The following is a 12157-nucleotide window of genomic DNA, read 5'->3' as shown; positions in this document are numbered from 1 at the left end:
AAATGTTACCATTTCAGCCGTCGTGTGTAGAAACCCTCAGCCAAGCGCTGAATACCGCAAGTTTGTATCCGCTGCAGCGCCTCAGAAGTCCGATGACAGGAACGTCATGCGCGACAAAATGGCGGTCGCACTTCAGGAATGCGAGCGCCTGTGAGGAATAATTCAGGAAACATATCCTCGGTGGCTGATAACGCGGAAAGAACAGCGTCGTGAAGGTCACCGCATGTTCCGCCGCTGATGAGTGAAGTTTCAGGTCGCAAGGGCACGAAGAAGCGGAGAGAAACGCTCTACGGGACCAACTCTCCCCGGAGCTCAAGCGCGGCACGCCATGCAACAGCGGCGCGCAAGCCACGCCCCGGACCCATGAAAGCTTTAAAAGACGCTGGCATTACGCATATGCGCGCTCTCTCTCCTGAGGGTAGTTACATCACAGGAAACGATCTGGAATATATTCAAAATCCCACTTTACTTTTCCAGTATTCATGTTACTGCCTGAAACGTGCAATCAAGGACCATTATCCCGATTTCCCTGCTGAGCCGACTACACTTCGCTCATTACAGCTACTATTAGTAGCCCCAACCAGGAAAAAGGTGATTACCAAGTTATATAGGGCTGTGCAAGAGGAAACAGTGCGAGGGCCAGACTAAAGTTTTGCATGCTGGAATACTATATTGAATCCCAGATTACTTTGAAAGAATGGGCGCAAACTTGTATGTTAACGGGCCACCTCACACCTAATGGTAATCTGCGTATTATTCATTTTAAATGTATCCATCAAATGTACCACACCCCTGTCAAATTGTACAAAATGGGCCTCGGAGAACCCGATCAATGCAAGCGATGTGGGCAATCTAACGCCGATTTTCTCCATCTCGCATGGCAATGTAGACTGGTGTTGAAATAATGGAAGGACGTGGCAGAACGCATACACACTATGACAGGAATCGTTCTACAATGCACACCCCTGGAGTGCCTACATGGCTACGTCACCCAGCTGAAGGCCACTCTGGGCAGGTTTGTTAGAGTGGCCCTCTTACCCGCCAAACGGCGGATTATGTTCACTTGGGGAAGTAAACTTGCTCCGAAAATTGATGCATGGATTAAGGATCTGGTGTATTGCCGTGAAAAGTTGGAAGTATGCTGAGGAATTACCTGTAACGTCCAGACCTAAAGATATCTGGGAACCGCTAAGGCAATACTTATCACTTCAGACCCACAATGTAAATGTGTGACCTGACTGTCTATCTGTAATATTGTATTATCACATTACTCTGAATGAATGAAGCGTCTCGCTATAGTAGGACAGGGAAATACCGTATGTACTGTAAAATCTGAACACAGAATTTATATTCTTTTATTTCTTTTTTTTCTTTATTATTGCTTTAGTTTATACTGCCTGGCGTGGCAGTTCTATTTGTACTGTAATAAAAAAAAAAGCAAATGTAACGAAACACGTGTCGGCTGTTTCTGCTGTTTTTTCATTACGTATGTACAGATGATCGCAGATACCTGATTACTTTGTAAAAGAAACAACAGATTTGAAACATCCTACTTTATGGATTGACTTTTGAAGTTTTTAACTTCTACTAAGTGCTTTGTTTTTGTTGTTTATATTGTTACAGTCAGCCACATTGATGGCACAATTGTTGTTAATGTTTTTTTCTAAAGTCCCAATCTGAAAAGGAGTTGTTGTTTTTCTAAAGAAATATTTCTACCCGCCTGGGACAAACCTGAAATTCAATTTGACGCTGTGGAGCTGGTGGTCGGACACTTTTCACGGTCAGTTTCCTTGAAGCTAAAGGACAGCAGTTTTGAAAAAGATCCCAAACATTCTTTCGGTGCCCACAGAACCACAGAAGTACACTTGAACAGCCCGAGGACCTCCGGGAGAGCATAGAGTCTCTCAGGGTGCCAGGCAGAGGGAAAAGCAAAGACCAGTTCAGGTCCAGTTACCACTGGTCAGATGAGAATCTTCACAGAAATGTCCTCTTCGGCTTTTTATATTCCCAGGGCTACCAAGAGGACCAGCCTTCTGATACTTGGAGACCTTTCAGTCCTTGGAGTTTAGGTAGAAGGGGGTCCATACTCCTCTGGTCCTTCTCACAGGTCACAGATGCCTAGTGCAGCAGGTTCAGGCCACCTGGCATATTTTCACAAGATTAGTAGTGTTCGTAGGAAGGCTGGGTGAGGATATAGCTTTTTATGATTCACCAGCCTGTTGGTGGGGGACACCCTAACACACTCCTAGTTCCTCTCTGACCAGTGGAGTAAAGGTTCATATACCCTGACCTACCTACTTTTGTAGTAGCTCATGTTTGCTTTACAGCACCAGGGCCAAAATACAATGTGTTGGGGCAGATTCATAAAGGTGAAGGTCTTCAGCCACACTAAACTTGGACTCAGAGTCTGGTGGTGAGAGTAGGGATTGTACATAACTTAGTGTCCTCACACATCTAAGACTAAAATCAAGTTTGAAGCTAGCATTGTACCTTCAACAAATCCAGAGACGGACGTCGGGTAGAACAATAGCAGGGTCCTTCAGGTACCTGGCAGGCAATACACAAGAAGTGTCCTGGCATCCTGTTTGGACCTTTTGAAGGGCGCAACACTGTTATATGTGCTTCAGACAGACCTGTCATGCGCGATTTGACACTGGGTGTCAACAGGACGGGCACAACCACCACCCTGCATAGTCTATTGAGCTATTGTGTGCTCTTGGGAGGAATTCCATGTATTTTCGACACTTCTTCCTCAGCTTGAGCACAGACTGAGGGCGGGAATAGGTTAATGCTAATAAGCCATCTCACAGCTCCGGCAGATAAAGGGTAACTTTCTAAAAGTTACTTTTTCGTTATAGTTATTATATGGTCTGTTTTAACTTTCTTTAGTGGACAACCCCTTTTGATAGTGAGTCTCTTTTGATTGTGAGGCTCTTTAGAGAATGTTGTCATTGGTATTTCCACCTGCCGTTGTTGCATATATTTGTGAGTAACATTCAGGAGTGTGTGTAATGAAGTACTCTTCCTTTTTAAAAGACAAAACACTCACTGGACAGTTATTTAGTGTTGTGTTGATGAGTACTGAGTCTCCGAGCACCTCCCCTGGCTAAACTTTGGATTGCTCTGCCTTGCCACCATGAGAGTCAAGTGCTAGAATGGGTAATTGGTTCCCAATTTGTGCAGCTGCAGAACACCAGAGACACAAGGAAAGTCCCTAGTTCTTACAACTGGGGCTCAGCTACCACTGTCTGCACTAATACCCTCCGGCCGAGATTCATCACACGTTGCATCACATATATTTGTTATCTATATATGGAAATGGAGCCCACCTTAGGGTTCGGTCTCTAGGATTCCCATATTTGACAGGAGTACAGCCATGCATGGCAGATGTGCTGCCATAGCCTTTTTTTACTAACCAGTTGTGTTTTCTGAGGGAAAAATGCCTGTTACAGTGGCTGTACCTTCAAATATAGGAATAATGCCTTTACTGCTTGACATACATATTTCCGCTTGATCTATCTACATGAATTATAGGCATTAATCCAACATAGTCAATGACCCAAAATCTTCCTTCAAATATTTATTACATTCTTCATAAATTACTTGTAATCATATACATTCAATATTGTTATACATACATTATACAACATTTTTTCTAATTCTTTTATATAAAAACCATCCACACTGCATTCTTCTTTATCCCATCAGAAAAATGACATACAATGACATATAGATAACCAAAACATTACATCAAAAACAAGGACTATGGTCCCATATGTGTTCAGTGTTTTAAATGTCAATTCACACGCACAAGGTAAAGGTTCCTGTGATAACCCCACATTTTTGGCAGTGTTCCCTTCACAATACTTGGTTTGGGCCCTCACTTCCTTGTCAGTAACTGGCTCATTCAGTGGTGCCCTGTTTATGCGGGCATAGGTTAGGGCTTCAAAGCCACAGTTGAGAATTCTTGTAAATGCTGAGTTTTATTCTGTTTAGATTGACGAGATTGAAGCGCTGTCATCCATCTATGGAGACGAGTGGTGCGTCATTGATGAAGCTGCAAGGATATTTTGTATACGCATCAGTGATCCTGCTAGCCTGTCGAAATGCAGCCTTTGCTTACAGGTAACATGTTTAATACATTTGAAAAACATTTTTAACTGACCTCTTGCTGCTTGAGAAATGTCACTGTGAATGCTGAGCAAGGAACTGTGGGACTGATGTTTCAAACGTTTCTGCTCCTGTTGTTTCTTGAATGTAAATTGGGTATTTGCGCGCATCTGCATTAATGCGATATTAGAATGCTGATGTTCTCATAACTAATAAAAATGATAATGTTGTGTAATAATGCTGTTGTAGCGGAGTAAAAAGGAGCTTGGATTAGAAGGGGTTAGGGAAACGTCTGCTGGTAAATATGTTTCTTACTGCCTGGCGTATTATTTCCTTTTATTCCTAGTACACCTTCACACTCTCAATCACTTTAGTATTTATTTCAAGTGATAGCACACCACCACATACAAAATATTCCTGACTTCCAATACAGCAATCACTTTGTCAATTCCAGTGATACTGATCTGCATTTCAAGCTCTGTTACTGCAATGTTTCTTCCTTTCTAGATCACGCCTACAAGACAGAGCATGCACTGTCTGTTGCCAGATGTATTGTTAGCTTATAGTGGGCTTAGTACCCACCCATTGCTTACCATTGGTCGGCTTCATTGTCACTCCGATTTGTTTGCATGCGTGGGCTTCCTCTTTTTGTGTTTGTCTCTCCTCTGGAGCATTACTGTGTCCTTACATTGCATTCTTTTGCAGGCGCTACTATTTTCTTTTTTTTTAAGCAAAGTACAAGAGTGCATGTGTTTTCCTGCTGCTTCCCACGTGTGCTTCCTCCCTCATCTCCACGTTGCGATCCTTTTCCCATTTGTTTTTCCCTTAGCCATTTGCTACCCTCTCTGAGCTTTGCTTGTCCTTTGCTTCACCCTCGCCATTTGCTCCCCTCCTTGCGCCTTACTTGGTGCTCCTCCCAGCGCTATACTCTGTGTTGCTTCCCCTACCCACACCGTCCGTGTTGCATCTGCCCAGTGTTTCTCCCCCGTTGCCTCCCGTCCCCCTATAAAGGTTATAAGGAAACAAACATTACAGGAAACCTACATTTATTTCCATATCAGGTATTGTATTTGAAGTGAAGGCCGTGCTATGTTTAATTTAAATCCAGTCCCACACGCGCCAACATTTTGATATTGGAGAGAGGGAGAGCAAAAATAAATAGGATGACTGTATTTTCCCCTTTGACTTAGGTTAAAGCACAGGCAATTTTATGAGGGACACTGCTAAAACTAAGCCATTTTAAGACTTAAAAAATCGGAAGTCTCCCGCCTGAATCTGGTTCTTACTCCGCGTTTTCTGCCTAAATTGATAGCGCTGGCTGTAGAGCTACTTTGAAACTGATATAACAAGCTTTGGCATAGCCAATAGGTCTTGCTTTTGAGACCTTATAAGTATTTAGTTATAGAGCACAATATCCTTGGTGCAACAACATTAACTGTTGCATGGTTAAACACTTATAAAGCCCCAAAGGAGAGACCTATTTGCAATGCCAATGCCAATGCTTTTTAAAAAAAAAATTTTTTTAGGGACAAGCAGTGCTATTAGGCTCCGGCTGCCACTTAGAGGTAGAGAGAGAGAGATGTGTTTAGAGAGAGAGATGTGTGTAGAGAGAGAGATGTGTGTGGAAGAGAGAGATGTGTGTAGAGAGAGAGAGGTGTGTAGAGAGAGAGAGGTGGGTAGAGAGGTGGGTAGAGAGAGAGGTGTAGAGATAGAGAGAGAGTGGTAGAGAGAGGTAGAGAGAGGGATAGAGAGAGAGGTAGAGAGAGAGAGGGTGGAGGAAGAGCGGTAGAGAGAGAGAGGTAGTGAGAGAGAGGGTGGAGGAAGAGAGATAGATGTAGAGAGAAAGAGAGAGAAGTAGAGAGAGGGAGAGGAAGAGAGAGCAAGGGTGGAGGAAGCACGTGTGTGTACGGGTCCAGGAACTGGCGTATCACATAGGGTTGTGCAAAATTTGTTTTTGCATAATTAAACGAAATTTGGTAAACATTACAGGCAATTGTACAATATGCAAAATGGACATTTAGCATTATATTTTTCTGTGAAATGTATCATTGTGTCCATTTTGGATATAAGAACACATTTCGCGCTCAACCAAAAAAAACCACAAAAACAACACATTGTGCAAGTAAGAGCTGCCAGTGTTATGGTCGGTTTCATTGTTTGACTGCTCTTGAGGTAAAATGTGGCGTATTCCGGGAATTTCACTTGACACGCAGAATGTGAAACTCCAGAAATTACGCAAGATTAAGCCGACGACCTACAAGTCTCACCTCTTACAAGTATTAACCACACTGTCCAAGCTGCTGTTTGTATATTTGTTTTAACAATTAAGGGCATTCATTACAGGCGTTCTACGGTATGATGTAGTTTCTGCTTCCCAAGGCGCTACGACTCCCATACTCCAGGCGCTGAACGTACCACTATGGATTGATAGAGCTGCAGAGTCAGAAGCGCGGTTGCGCCCCCTCCCCCCATGGTCAGAAAAGGAAAGGTTTGAAGAGTCCACTCAGAGGAGCTGGAGGGACGCTGACACATGAAGGGCGGACGAGAGTTTAAATCCGATATTTCTGCTCCGTGCTGCCTCGACACCGGCAGAACTGCATGTTCAGGCTAGGTAGGTTTATTCAGGTGTGCGCTAATTTGTTGTAATGAATTCCACGGCACTGAATGATGGGTGAATATTCTCTGTGCTGAGAAGGGAGGGGGTAGTGAGAGCAGACAGCAAGGGGGTGAAGGAGCATTATTCACATGCTGCCATGAAGCCGACGAGGAGGAAGGGGGAGAAGGGAGGGGGTTGGGGGAGCATGATCCATGCGCTGTATGGCTTAATGAGCCATTAAAGAAAGCCGGATGGCGTCTTAGCACGTTCATGTGTGCGTAACCGCAAGCTTTAGGCCAGCTAAAGCGTGAGGTAGCACTTTGAAAACCCACTTAGTAAACGTCTCACAATGCAGCGCATGCTCAGGCGAGACCTAAAAACAAATTGAAGGCAGCAACTTATTTAAATAGTGGAGCCAGTCTGCCATCTGCTGGACTTAATAGGAATGGCCTTTCAAATCAACAGTTCGGAGATTTACGAGTAAAAAATGGATAACAAGCATTTACAATGCAACGGTTTCGCCTTTGCCAAAGTTAGAGCTATTAGCATTGTAAATGACAAATTGTTTATTTATGAGTTGGTTTTGAAAACAGATAAATAAATGGCATTGTCATTTACAATGTCAATAGCTTAATCTTTCATGAATAAAACTTTGTTTCTTTCCATTGGATTACTTTGATTGAATTGTCTGCAAAATTATTCTGCACATAGGAGTGCTCAAGAGCGCCACCTTACACCTGTGAGTTTTTTTGTAACATAATATATGTATCAGGTGTAAAATAGTCCCCCATACAGAAGATGAAACAAAAATACTCCTGTGGCTGATCCAAGATGTGTCTGATAATATTTCAAGCCAATGTCTGAAGACCAATCGACCACTTTTCTTACTTTACAGGCGCCCTGGAAGGCTGCCTGCTGCACATTCTGTTCACAAATTCTGACCACAGTGAAATCTTAAAGCTCTCTTTTCAATGGCCTCAAAAACATTTAAATGAAAACATGCCTGAGAGAAAGTTTGCAGGGGGTAGAGGGTGCTAAAATGATGACAAACAGATTTAGAGCCTTAATCCCCTGTGCACTTTAAATTGTTCGCAGGTGTGCCTAACACATCAATAATTAATCTGTTCCCTTCCAGCTGGCAGCAACAGACCAAAAGAGGGGCACGCGCGGCGCACTGAGGAAAAGCATGCAGCAGAACAGACTTGTATGACAGGCTTGTGAGTGCTATAAAACTAAATGAATCTAAGAGACAATAGTTATGGAGACTTGTGAGCACTGTCAAATGGTGGTAGTGAGGGAATCCCTGGTCTGCATTTTAACTGCTTTTCGTCATTATGGCATTCCTTTCTCTTGCCCGCATTATCTTCACCCTACCGCTCCCATTTTTTTCAACATACACTTAAAAAGATGACAAATGGAGGGGCGCCACATTTGGTTTTGTAGGTGGGAGGTTGGGGGGTGGAAGTGCCGGGGGCACTCGGAGCAAAGGCCAGCTCTGCCACAGCCAGGAATATGCGTTTGCGCTGGTTATAAGTGAAAGCGTGCCTGTTGGGGGATTGAGTGGGCGTGCACCCGATTGTGGCGGAACGGAGATCCTCTTGTGTTTATATGAACCACACTTGTGTGCTTGCTCTGCACACCGCCCGCTGTCTGCGCTGGTGTCTTATTACAGAAGGAAGGGGAGGGCCCGGCCCTGTCCTCGCCCAGGCAGAGAGTACACTCTGAGCTGCGAAGGGCACCGCAGCGGGCAGACCTCAGCACAATCATCAGGTGCTTCAGTCCCACGACAAGGACCTACATTTAAGCAGACCCCTTCCGTGGGTTTAGAGAGTAGGCAAGCCCCCCAAGGCAGTCTAGGTAGGTGATGATATCGCCGTCCTTACCAACCCACCCGCTGCTCTATGTTCACCTTAAGCTTAGTTGTCACTGAAGAGGAACAACTACACCCCACGCAGAAACGCAGCCCCAGCCCGCAATACCACCCTCCATCCAGCAGCTACAACACATCCACCCTCCACCTCTCAGCTACAACACATCACCGACAACAACCCGCCCTCTAGTCCCCACCTACAGCAGTACTTCCTCACTACACCCGTCCTACAATTCGAACGGCTACACTCCTTTCACAAATCCACCCTCTTGTAATGTACCGTTGGCTACCTCTGGTATCTTGTTTGCTCACAATTGTCACTATTGCCTCATGTAACGTAACGTTTGATTTTCTAATTTGCTCACTTGTAATTTTCTCATCATGTATCATTACTGTTCCTACTGTGAAGCGGTCTGACACCTTCGGGTAAAGTCCGCGCTATATAAAAACGCATTAAATAATAAAAAACTGGAACACTGCCACCCTCTCCACCCCGCCCAAGGCAGATGCACTTCTAAAATCCACCACCAGTTGCTCACCTACAACAATACTACCTTTGACATCCCCCCCACACGTCTGCGCTCTACAACTACCTGCAAAAATACAAGCATCACACGCCTTACCTACTACATAATACACCAACCGCAGCAATGCATCCGTTATAGCTCCACCTATACACACCAATGTCACCCTCGACACCTCACAGCGTTCCACTCTAGGCCCTCACCTGCAGTTCTACTTTGCACATTACCCTATAAAAAACACACACCATCGATAGCGCCACACCAGCCGCGCCCTCAACACTCTGTCCACAGTACCATCGCCCCACCTACACACCAGCCAATGGCTCCACTGTTAACAGCACACCCTACAGCCTCCCTGCGAACACCGGCACTCTCTACTTCGCACCCCGTCCTACAGCACCGCCAGAATCCCTCCCGTGCGCGCGGTCGCAGCACGCGCCCCCCGGCGGCAGCGGCGTCCAGTGCGGCTCCAGGCCACGCGGCTGTGCCCCCTGACACAGTTGGGGCCGCGCCAGGCCCGTGTGATGGAAACAAACGCGGACGCAGTTCCCAAAATATGCCGCTGTGTGCTGCCAGAACTCGTGACTGAGTAAACTGTCTCTCCCGCCCTCATAGCCACGCCCATACTCCTCCAGGCCGCCCGCTCTGCGCAGCTCCGACCCGAGCCTCGGGGCGCCTGGAAGCGACAGCGAGGATTCTTTTACAGGCGCTTTATAAAACGGCCATACCCGCTGATGACGTCCCAGTAACGGTTCCTTTTTAGTTGGTAACTTGAGCGCTCCCACTCCATAGAGTTGCGCCGCACTCCCTCCCCCACGTATTCACCTGAAGAATATGTTACTCTCTCTTCCCTTTTTTCATGGACTGGTTTCAAATTACGCCTTTACACGTGTACCGGTGGATTGGGATTAAAAATCGGCCCGGGGAACGCTAAACAAGCCAGGTCCCGGGCCGCGCTGTGATTGGCTGACGTCACGGGGGTGTCCCGGGCCGGCAGCCAATCACAGCGCGGCCCGGGAATGACATCACGGGGGTGTCCCGGGCCGGCAGCCAATCGCAGCGCGGCCCGGGACAAAGGGGCGGGGCTTAAAAAAAGCACCAGAAACGCCCCCGAATCGCGTTTTCGTGAGAAAGCGCGATTGACAGCCTCTGTCTCCCAATGGCTAGTCTCCATTTATGGAGCTAGCCAATTGGAAACAGAGGCGGTCCGAACCTCACTACTGAAAACAAAAGATTTCCCTCTGGGAGGGGCTTTGCCCCTCGCCAGGTCGAAACCTAAAAACCCTTGCAGAATATAGGCTCTTCGAATCTCGATGAAAGAGAACGGTGTCAGGCATAATGATAAGTAATCATTTTATGACCTTTAGCTTACACGCTGTAGACAGGCTCTCCACTTTAAACCTTGAGTGCTGAAAGCGTGCCAGGATTTCACGCTATCCTCATGTGATAAAGGTGTAAAGGAATTATTCACTGCTAAACCAGTTACCGGGGTTATCCTACTGACTCGAGGGTTCGCTGCCCCCAAATAACGAAGTTAGGCCCCCATATTACCAGTATCAGCGCTTTTGCGACCCGTTTTTTAGGTCTCGCCTTTACCATTCCGAAGGAATGGGAAATGGCGAGAATTCAAGTGCTCGAACTGATTGTGTAACCACCGCTTTTTTTCGTGGCGTTTTCTTCGAGTGCACGTGGCCACAGGCACGCGCTTTTGGCCCATACACTTTCATGGCCATCTGTTCCTCAATGTCCCTCCCACCCTTCGTTTGATCTTGCCGCGAGTTCAGGCTAATGGCCCTCCCCCAGCACAGAGCGCGCATCGCGGCCGCACAGCACATCAAAGGGCTTCTCCCAGCGTGTGCTGTGCGGCTTCTCCTCCCCTAATTATGTGGCCGGCCGTACTTGTGTTTCCCGGCCGCTTCCCGGCCACTCTTGTATTTAATTAGCAGCAGCAGCATTTCTCCTGCGCCATGCCACATCAAAGGCTCTGTGCCACTTTCACCCACACAGCAACACTTACAGACACGCAACACCACTCACACCCACGCAAGCCCACTATCATCCACGCAACACCACACTCACCCACGCAACGCCACTCACCCACGCAACACCACTCACACACGCAACGCAACTCATCCACGCAACCCCACTCATCCACGCAACCCCACTCATCCACGCAACGCCACTCATCCACGCAACGCCACTCACCCACGCAACGCCACTCACCCAAGCAACACCACTCACACACGCAACACAACTCACCCACGCAACGCCACTCATCCACGCAACGCCACTCACACACCTAACGCCACTCACACACGCAACGCCACTCACACACGCAACGCCACTCACACACGCAACGCCACTCACACACGCAACACAACTCACCCACGCAACGCCACTCATCCACGCAACGCCACTCAAACACGCAACGCCACTCACACACGCAACGCCACTCACACACGCAACGCCACTCACACACGCAACGCCACTCACACACGCAACGCCACTCACACACGCAACGCCACTCACCCACGCAACGCCACTCACACACGCAACGCCACTCACACATTGTGGATTCAGATTGTGGGTGCAGATTGTGGGTGCAGATTCAGAGTGCAGATTGTGGGTGCAGATTGTGGGTGCAGATTGTGGGTGCAGATTGTGGGTGCAGATTGTGGGTGCAGATTGTGGGTGCAGATTCAGGGTGCAGATTCAGGGTGCAGATTCAGGGTGCAGATTGTGGGTGCAGATTGTGGGTGCAGATTGTGGGTGCAGATTGTGGGTGCAGATTGTGGGTGCAGATTGTGGGTGCAGATTCAGAGTGCAGATTCAGAGTGCAGATTCAGAGTGCAGATTCAGAGTGCAGATTGTGGGTGCAGATTGTGGGTGCAGATTCAGAGAAAACTCAGCAGCACCACCACCATTGCAATGCAATAGGTCTCATTTTAACGCATATTTAAGCTATAGGCCTTGTAAATGACAAAGCCTTTTATTTATGTTCCAAAAACCAGAACGCAAAAATAAAGGGCATTATCATTTACAATGCTAATAGTTCAG

The 12157-nt window shown here is 46.9% G+C and overlaps 1 protein-coding gene across 2 annotated transcripts in view; it reads left to right on the top strand.

Moving 5' to 3' along the window:
- Positions 1 to 12157, top strand: part of IMPACT (impact RWD domain protein) — a 267241-nt gene that overhangs the window by 47523 nt on the left and 207561 nt on the right. Inside the window, exon 2 of one of the 2 annotated variants that reach the window (XM_078687410.1) lies at positions 3997 to 4125. The exons of the other annotated variant lie outside the window; for it this stretch is intronic. Within the exon in view, the coding sequence (XP_078543536.1) occupies positions 3997 to 4125 (129 nt within the window). The remainder of the gene's footprint in view (positions 1 to 3996; positions 4126 to 12157) is intronic. 2 annotated transcript variants of the gene reach the window in all.

The sequence above is a fragment of the Lissotriton helveticus genome, chromosome 4_1, assembly GCF_964261635.1.
Source record: "Lissotriton helveticus chromosome 4_1, aLisHel1.1, whole genome shotgun sequence".
In the NCBI taxonomy this organism is placed as follows: domain Eukaryota; kingdom Metazoa; phylum Chordata; class Amphibia; order Caudata; family Salamandridae; genus Lissotriton; species Lissotriton helveticus.
The sequence above is the reverse complement of the archived record's forward strand: the minus strand, read 5'-3'. Positions and strand labels throughout refer to the sequence as shown.